General features: G+C 34.8%; 1 protein-coding gene across 1 annotated transcript; it reads left to right on the top strand.

Moving 5' to 3' along the window:
• Positions 1 to 7,559: 7,559 nt before the first annotated feature.
• On the top strand, positions 7,560 to 8,381 carry LOC131038476 (vesicle transport v-SNARE 13-like). The gene is made up of 2 exons (XM_057970915.1): positions 7,560 to 7,736; positions 8,205 to 8,381. Exons 1-2 carry the CDS (start codon positions 7,560 to 7,562, stop codon positions 8,379 to 8,381), a joined length of 354 nt encoding a protein of 117 aa, XP_057826898.1.
• Positions 8,382 to 10,651: the final 2,270 nt, after the last annotated feature.

Genomic DNA, 10,651 nt, shown 5'->3' with positions numbered 1-10,651 from the left:
TCTGCCGAGAAAGATTTGCTCTTAAAAGTTGAGGATGTCATCTTCCCTAACTGACATTCCTTACACTGAGCATTCACCAGTTTGTCCAACTAAGGCAAACTTCTTACCGATTTGGACTTACTGACTTTGACTTTGTTATCAAAGTTTAAATGATAAAATCTCCGATGCCAAAGCCTACTATCTTCTACTTTAGCAATTAAACAATTGTTGACTTTAGGATTTAGGTGAAACAAGTTACCTTTTTTCTGTTTGTCGGTTGTAATCAGTTCACCTTTGCTTCCATAGATTTTGCACATTCTATTCTTGAATTCTAGTGGATAATCTCTATCATTGAGTTGAGAAACACTCAAAAGATTGTGTTTGAATCCTTCAACCTAGTAGACATCATCTGCACTACTCTTTCCATTAAGAGAAATGGTTACCTTTCCTTTTACCATGCAGAGTGAGTCATTTCTAAATCTCACAACATCTCCATCAAATTCCTTCAAGGTAAGAAACTTACTTCGGTCACCAATCATCAGAACTATCCATGTGAGAGACTAATGCCTTATGATCTAATGTCTCTTCTTTAATAGAAACAAAGATAATGTCCTCATTTGTATCTCCCTTATATTCCTCATCTGTGATTCCTCCATGAACTGCAATGAGGCAATCTCTTTTACCTTTGCCTATGTACTTATTATACTTCTCGCACTTATGCTCATTGTCTTGATTAGGACAATTAGCTACAATATGTCCAATCCGGTTACATGCAAAACACTTCAAAGGTAATTTACCTCTGTACTTACTGGTACCTCTGGGTAACCGCTTGGCCAACAATGCTTCAAGCTCAATCAGACTACCTTCATCATCAACTTCTCTGCTGGATCTAGACTCATAACTGTGACTAGCTTCTCTTCTTTTCCTTACCGGTGGATTAGAAATTGAAGCTCTAAATGCAGATTCCAATTTCTGAGAACTTACATCATAACCATTTAATTCAAATGTAGTTAGTTTACCAATGATGGAGTCAAGAGTTACCTTTGTTTTGTTAATAGACTTTAGTTCCTGAATGGCTGCAACTCAGATAGCGTAGACTGGTAGAAGGGTTCTCAACACCTTTCTAACCACTGTGGTATCCTCCACTTTACACCAACACTTTTGATCTCACCAACTATCTCTTTGATCCTCTAACCATACTGTTGAATATTCTCACCTTCAGCCATCCGCATGTCATCAAATTTACCTCTCAGACTCTCCTCTTTGGCAATCTTCACATGCTCATCACTGCTATAGATATCCTCAAGTTTCTTCCACACTTCATAAGTAGTCTCCAAACCATGGACATCAACATACTCTGAATCAGACAAGGAACTGATAATGGCCTCCAATGCTTGATTATTCTCCTGTTGCTCCTTCTTTTGATCATCAGACAGACTCCCACTAGGCAAGCTATATTTGGTAACAACATGTTCCCAATATTGACTTGATAATCTTTTGATGTAGATATTCATCCTATCACTCCAGATTTTGTAGTTTTCCCTTTAGACCTTCTTTCTTCATCATGTTCTTCTAGATCTTTACCTCAAGTTGTTAGGCTTAGACACTAGAGGACCTGAAATGCTCTGATACCAATTGATGATACGATGAATCAATAAGGATCCAGACAACTATTGAGAGGGGGGGAGGGTGAATCAGTAGATAGAGAACAAACTAAAATTTCACCAAACTCAAACCCAACTCATAAATCAATCATTAAACTAACCGGTTCAACATTGAACTATAAACTGCAACTGCACTATTAAGTTTACCGGTTGACTGAAATACCAATATAATAGTGTAATAGATCTGAAACTATCAAAACATTTAACCAAAACATCAAAACACTTTACTAACAATAGTAATATCACTTTTCAGATCACTTCCAGTCATCTTAACACATCTAAGTGGCTTTACCAGTTAAACAAATTAACCATATCAAAACATAACCACAAAAACCATTCACCACTTGACACAATGATTTTTGACGTGGAAACCCAAATGGGAAAAACCATGGTGGGGATGAATACCCACAAGTATTCTGAACTGTTCTGAAGTTCACCTTGTTAGGAGCCAAGCCTTGTTAGAAGCTTTACAAAAATGTCCTGTTAGGAACAGGTCTGGTTAAGGGATTGACTACAATACCTTGTTAAAGGAAATACCCTATTAAGAGTAACCTCAATAGAGGATTTAAAATCCAAGCTAATGGATCACCCGGTTAGAGGATTTAGAAAATAGTAATCTTGTTAAAGCTTATCCGGTTAAGGGATTTAACTGTTGTAATTGTTAGAGAACAACATGGTTTTTGTTGATCTGGTAATAGCATTGCTATGCTTGATCAGATCCTATTCGTGCTCCTATCTACCTTCAAAACATTTTGTAAATACTCCTTCTAGTTCGACAATCCATCACACTGACACTTAACCAAAATTTCCAACAACACTACAAAATAACTCATCAACCTTATAAGAAAAACAATAGGTTGGTAACACATCACAAAACCTAAGATCTCATAGAGATTACAAACAAGTCGGTTAAGACATGACCATTATATTACATAGCAATCATCTACACATTATCCTGGACAACCTCGATCACTCCTAGATCACCACTCATCAAATCCTGTAACTCATCACGCGGTTTCCACTTCATGCAATGTACTCGCTCATTCCTAAGATAAAACAATTATCTCTATGCGCAAAAAACCACTTTGAAACTCATCATGTGCATCATGCATACGTGGCATAATCATCTCTGATCACTATTCAATCATAGATCAACACAACTGATTCACCAAGCTCCATCGGTTAGGGTTTAGCATATCAACAGGTAAGGGTTACTGGTTGATCTCTCTGCTACAATAGTAATACCAGTTTTCTTCACTGCTCACCACTACCAGTTGCATTACTGTATCACTACCGGTTGCAATGCAACACTATTACTGGTTATAATTGACATCAATGACAACACTTATACTTCATTAATGAAATCATCATGAAATTCCAATACATTAATATAACAGTGTTACTAGGGCCTCCCATAAACTGTGTTAAAACAGAGGGTTTTAACAATTTTTAGAAAAACTACTATATCTCTTCAAATACTCCATGAAAATGCATAAGAAAGGATTCATTGGAAATATATTTTATTATACAATCATTCTAAAATACTTTCAAATTAAAAATACAACATTTATGAGCCTTCTTGGCTCTGTGACAGTCACAAACGCTTTAAACCTTTATGACAGTTGAGGGTTTGATGGGTAAACTTTGTCAAATGCCCTCCAAATTGCTCCTCCACTCTTGACCTCGACTAGACATGGTTTTATAAACCATTACAAACTAATTTCCAGTCCTTCTAACTACTCCAATCAACTCATGACCGATGAATGACATTTTACATCTCTTTTACACTTTTTGGCAATGTTGCAACTTTGCAACTTTTGCATTTTTACACAACTTTGCCAACTTTGACCATATCATTCTTACATGTTTTCAACATGAAAAAAATGCATTCAATATAATCAATTACAACATTTTAAATCCTTTTATGGATATTTTGACCTTAGTTGACTCTATCAATACCTATTAGGTCTCTTGGTACAAAATGACTCTTCAAGCCTTACAATTGAGTTGTTTTTGATATCAATGGACTTTATGACCTTGCAAATCATGTATGAAAATTACAAATATGAAAAAAAAAAGTACTTTGACCTCATAAGATATATTTATGCCTTGGTACCTCTGCACCATTTTATTATTATTATTTTTTGTAAGTTTATTGGGTTAATTTGGATAATGTTTTTAATATTCTTGTCGCAGTCGGATGATCTGGGAAAGGCACCAGCAGTAGAGGAGAGCATCCATAGGGAGGTGCAGTCACTATTATGTGACGATGGCATCGCATATTCTGCAAAACCTCTGGATATGATAAGGTAGACCCCCAAAAAATGCAATGAATAAATCCTTCAGTTATTATTCATAGTGCCTCAAACAGATAAGGGTTAAAATATTGATTGAGAGAGCATGAAACTTGCAAGTAAGTTGTCATTGTATTTTTAACTATAACATAAGTTCATTCATGGTTTTATATTTTATTCTCTTTTTTGTCATGAACTATAATATGTGTTGTTTTTATAGGGTTTTTTGCATCCTCGTGATGCTGCTAGCCATGATCAGGGTACTGCGGGTTCTACTCGGGGAGTAGGGGTTGGTATAAGTGTCGATCATGATCTTTTTGCGCATACATCACATCATTTGACCCCATCATTCATGTGTATATTATCGACTATAATGTCGACAACACATAGTATGCATACACTGGGTAGTGCACCCTTTGGTAGTGAACACATGCCAGAACATGCGTTAGGACATGTACTTGAGGATGCAGAGGCCATTAGTAATGGTGATATTTTAGCAGCATTTCTTGGATCTTCCCGTATTACTAGTATGGGAACATTTCCGGTCACATTTGTGGTGACCCAGGATTTCGTTCCCATAAAGATAGAGAAGGTCCCAGGTACTTTAAATTGTTTTAATTATTATTATATATAATCCAATGGAAATTTACTTACTGATTACTCTTTTTAGACTAATGATCCCATGATCTTTTTGTAGGAAATGATGTTATTTATAAACATCTAAATGATATTACATTGGAGATCTTTGTGCCCACCATACATACACGGTGGAATGCCGAAAATGAAGATTTAAAAGATGAGCTCATTAACCGTTTAGTTGTGTTGTTCGGTAATAACACATTCAACCAAACCAAGGTCTTTAAGAAAGATGATACCTATCTAAAGTATGTGAGGGGCCAATCTAGGTCACATTTAGAGAATAACAAAAAGTACAAGCATCCCCCCTTGATTCCGGAGAGGGAGTGGAAGGACCTAGTGTTAGATGGAAAGGAGAAGGCTAAAAAGAAAAAAAGAAAGACACCACCGGGCCAAGGAAGGTATGTGATACTATCAATGATGTAATTATATACTGATTACTCTTTCTTTTTACATAATCTAATGTATTTCAAACTTTTCATAGGTTGTCCGACACATCAAAGACAACAAAGGCAAGAGTAGAAAAACACGGGGAACACAAATTTGGCTCTGGTGGTTATATGAAACTAGTTGCACGAATTGTAAGTATCAATAAATGAAATATTGCATCCAAATAATAAATTGCAAAGAATTTTGGTTTTATCATACCATAGAATCAAAATTAATGATCTTATGCAAAAATTCAGGGCTCTGAATACAAGAGAGTGCCCACAAAAGAAGACCTAAAGATTGCCTTCCAACAAGGCTATGGAGCTGTGGCTGAATGCCTAAGACTCTTGACTGGGCAAACACAAGATTCCACTACATCCAACATGCAAGTAAATAATCTCAATGAAGTTTATTTAAAAATGAATACTTCTGAAATCTATTCAATATTAATTTCCACCATAAAGTAATTATGTGCCTATTTGTTTTAAACAAGCAAGCAATGATAATACTACACATGACATTGGAATGCAGCTTGGTGAGGGTGGAACAGAACCTGCAGATGAAGATGATGGTCGTGTGCATCCTGGTATTGGATGTAGTCATGTGCTATACAAAACGCATTATGGATTAATATAATTAAACATTTTTAATTGTATTTGGTGTATTAATTAATGTAACCTTTCGTGTTTCAACTTTAGAGCATTTAGAGCGTGATCAACATGTTGAGCATGATTAGGATAAACAAGATCAGGAACATGATGTGGCCCCATGAGATAATTAGGACCACTCTAATTTTCTTTTAAACATATTTAATTACAATTGGTGTATTAATTAATGTAACCTTTCATGTTTCAACTCCAGAGGATTTAGAGGCTGGTGTTCAACATCTTGAGCATGAGGCTATAAGACAAGATTAAGAACATGATGTGGCCCTATCAGGTAAAGAACATCACTCTAATGTTATTTTAATTAATGAAATACTTGTAACAATAATAATAAAACATATCAATTTAACATTTATTTGTTATTGCAGTAACCTCCATGTCGTGAGTACACGACTAGGCATACATTAAGATCACGAGTAGAGGGCAGAACAACTGAAGGGGGGACAGATGAATTAGAAAATGATACTCCACTTCTTCTTTATTTAGCTGCAAAAAAGAAACAAAAAAAGTGATTGTAATCATATTATGACAACCATATTTTTGATAATATGTAACAACTAAAACAATGAATGTTATATGTTAATGAATGAATGTGAATATGTTAATGAATAAATACATTATATGTTATTAATGGATTAATGAATGAGTGTTATATTTTATTAATGGATGAATGAATGAATGCTATATGTTATTAATGAATGAATGAATGATTAATGCTATATGATCGGGTATGGGGAATTGAGAGTGATGTGAGGGTGGGAGGTAGGGGAGGGGCCAAATGAGCTTCCACCTTCACGTGGTTGGCCCTGTTAAGTAGAGAATGTTAAACTATTCTCAAAGCAAAGAGAAACTCAATAAGGTAATGCACTTTTCAATATTTCATTATCCTGCACTTTTAAGCTTATGCGATTTTCATTAGTTCCCTTAGCTTCAATATGTTACCCTTTGCACTTATTTTACTTTTTAGTACATCTCAAATGTTACCTTGGATGACAAATTTTGCAGGGGATTCCAGTTGGCACAATATTTCCAATTGAGAGATTATTCCATATGGAGGGGCTAAGGGTGGCATTGTTTGTTCCCCAGAGAATTTAAGCCTTAGTGAGTTAGAGCGACTTACTTGTGTCTTTACTTAGAAGATACATGACTTGATTGGTGTCCAAATAGATGTTCCAGCTCCTGATATGGGTACCAATCCATGTGTATTTTCATAGTTTTATGCCCCCTTTTTAAAGGAACACAACCTGATCTATTCTATCTGATTACTCTTGTGTAACTGAATGAGGCGGTCTTAAGTGTTTTTATTATCAATATATTCATAAAGTTTATGTGACACAGACAATGGCCTAGATATTATAAGATGAATACTCAAAATTCCATGGCAACTCACCTACAATTGTAACGGGAAAACCTGTTGTGAGTATAATGAACTCAACTTGAAGAACCAACAATATAAGTATACCAATTAGGATTTATATAATTTCTTGATTATCACAAGACTTTTTTATTTGGGTAGGATTTAGGCAGATCCCTTGGCAGAGATGCTGCAACAAGTAGAGGTGTTATGTTTTCAACAGAGGCTCTATTGGTAGAGTATGGGATGAGTATACCAGATCACCGTTTTGTTGTCCAGGTAAGGATATTTTTCTTCACCCCATGGCTTTGTTTAGTCAAGAGCCTTTCCCCTTTTTGTGACTAACTAGGGTATGGGTCAGATTTATTAATTATTTTTATAGGAGTCTTTGGTACACAAATAATTTGAATTTTTTTCTTGGTTTACAACAGAGGCTTATTTTTCATATTTTCTATGTTCCTTTTGGGAACTTTGTTTTTCATATTATAATATATTGTGCCACATTGTGACCTATTTGTGGTTTTTGAAGATTCGTAAAATGGATCTCGAGGCAAGAAGTTTGCAGCCTAGTGTACAGGCCAACCTGCTTGCCAAACTGAGGGAATACAAATCTAACCTGGACAACTTGAAAAGAGATGTGAAGATGGCTTCCTTAGCTGATTTCCAAAGTGCAAGAGATGAGATGCTTGAATCTGGAACGAGTGATGCATTAATGGTATTGTTTCTAACCAAATTTTTTTTGTTAGATCTTTCTTTTTTGACCATAAGATAATTGTGAATTCCCTCTGTTTGAACTTTTCTATTTTCTTTGTCTTCAAAAATATGATTCTTTCTTAGAAAAGGTATATTTTTGGGGGACTGCAAAAATATCTTCAAAACTATGTAAATTTTTGTTGTATAAGTACCATCTTCTTCGATAATCAATATCACCCATCTATCAATTGCCAAGTCTACAATTTTGCTTTCAAATGTGAATTTTATATGAATGGACTAGGTGGATGATATTTAATGCTTTTGTTGGGTATAAACTATTAACTATTAAGGTTGTCACATTACTTATTTTAGCTTGTATATGATTTTTCAATTTTAAGGAATACAAGTAGAAAGTATTTGTACATATGGAGAAATGTTCCATTTCAATTTTTTAATTATTATATTACTATGTTGATCTATTATGATTCAGGCATCAAAAGATCAAAGGGGGAGATTATTGATGTTAACTGAGAGGCTTAACCAGTCTACTGATCGGATCAAAGAGAGTAAGAGAACCATACTAGAAACAAAAGAACTTGGGGTTTCCATCCTTCATGACCTGCACCAACAGTTACAAACACTTTTGCATACACATGATACAGTATAAATTTCCCTTGTAAACTATTCTAATATCATTTTTGTCACATGAAATCTTTAATTTTTTTGTCCCAAATTACATTTATTTTACTTCCATTCATAGTTTACTCAGCCAAATAAAATTATAGCATTTTTTTCCTTAGAAAATTAGGTTTACATGTGGCTTACAATTAATAGTTATAAAAAATAACACGATTTTAAATCTGTTAGTCAAATATATAAAATGTTTTTGTATATATTTGGCACTTCTACTATAGAATTTGAGTTTCGAAGCAAAGTCTTACAAAACTGTCTTGTGCATTTGAAATACAAGCACATGACAAAATTAGGAAGAAAACAAATCTATTCAAGAACTACAATTGCATGATGGTTTAGTTTGACAATGTTGTTGTAATAAACATTCCTTATGCCTTTAGAGAAAGTAATGAAACCATCCAACCCTCCCACAGGATCCATCCTCAAGTTGTTAATCTCAAGATGTCCATCACTCATCCCTTACCAGACAATGGCTTGGTGAACCACTCCCTTTTGGAGCCAATCTTTGGTGGTTTGGAGGCACCTATGGATTCTAGTTAAGTCTGCTATTGGAATAGCTATACCGATTACATATTATACACTTTCTTTTGGAATAATTTATACTGTCAGATCATGGGTGATTCATTATCCCGATCTTATTAGTTATACTGATAGGGACCGCGTCTTCATTTTCTTTCATCACCATAGGTTTCCTTGATGTCAGTTTCTCAGTTAGGAATTCATGATCAAAATAACTATTCCGATATCATTTTATTTGTTTTCCATTGGTACAACTTCAACTATTGGATCGATGCTAATGTGTTATCCCTACTTCATTATTTATTCCGATGAGCCTGCTCAATGCTTATTGATAAATTCCCTCTTATTTTCTTTTATCGAGATAACTAGCATCATTTGGATAGCCTTCTAGTCCTATCCCAATCTTGTATATGATTCTGATAAAAATTGTATCAACATAACATATTCTGAAATACACATGTTGGAATAGTTTACTCTATTTGAACGAATATTTTTTTTGTTTGAAATCTACAGGTTTTGTTGCAATTTCAATGAACCCCATCCAATGAAAAACAAAAACGTCCGACGTAGTTTCTGTACAAGTGATGATTATTTTATCATACTGTCAATGAAATGTTTGGTCCATATCATCAGAATATCGATGAACATTTGGTGCTTTTTTGTTGTAAAGTCAACGAATTGTTTGGTCAATATCTTCAGAATATCGATGTTTTTAAAGAGACATTGCACAATGTTTTGTGATTATTTTCGTCGCAAGTTGGATGAACTATTCATTGATTTATTGATGAAAAACCAACGCCAATGGCCATCCCACTGTCGAATGACAATATATCAAAGGTTCGATGTATTTATGTTTGTCAAAAAAGCGACAAAATATTAGCGACGAAAATCTTCTGGGTATTTTGTCGGTAATTCGACAAAAGTGCCGATATATCAACAAAAATTCATTAGAATTTGGAGTCAAATACAATAGTTTATAGGTGCAGTAGATGAAGGTGGAGTTGGGTTAGGCATTATAGCTTGTTGTTGCGGGTATGTACTAGGAAGTAAAGCAGACTGCTGGGGTAAATTTTGTGGTGGTTGTGGGTAATTAATAGTGGGCCATTGCCACTGCCAATTCTCGTGCCATGGCTAAGACCATGGAGTTTGAGACCTTGCCATTGATTAAAAACAAGAATTTGGTTTTGAGGTGGCCAAGTGTTTTGTTGAGGTATTTGATTTGATGAATTACCTTTCCATGGTTGATTTTGCATTGTATTCCAAGGCCAAGAGTTCTAGAATTTATAGAATTCTACGAAACTCTAGATAATGAAGGATTAACATATACAATTATATAGGCATACTTTGTCTTGGCTACCATGGCTTGCATTGGGCTATGTAGAATACTTGTCCATCATCTTCTTCTACTAGATGAAATTTTGGATGGATCATCTTCTCTTCTGAGATTGCATCAAGCTTTTTATATCTACAATTGGACAATTTTTGTCTACAATGAGGGTAGTATTCTACAAGTGCAATAGCTGCTTCCTCTTCCTTCCTTTTAATATGGAGAGTATATAGCTGAGTTGTAAGGTGACCTATTGTATCTTCCTTCATGTTGGACAGGTAGGTTACTAAATTCCACCCTCAAGACACTCGTATTAATCTTAGGAAGCAACCTAGAGCCTTTGCTCTTCCTTAAAGTGGACCTAGAATAATTCCTTGCCAACCTGCACATATTATCAA

Source organism: Cryptomeria japonica, chromosome 10 (genome assembly GCF_030272615.1).
Source record: "Cryptomeria japonica chromosome 10, Sugi_1.0, whole genome shotgun sequence".
Taxonomy (NCBI): Eukaryota; Viridiplantae; Streptophyta; class Pinopsida; order Cupressales; family Cupressaceae; genus Cryptomeria; species Cryptomeria japonica.
Note: the sequence above shows the minus strand (reverse complement) of the source record. Positions and strands in the feature narration are given on the sequence as shown.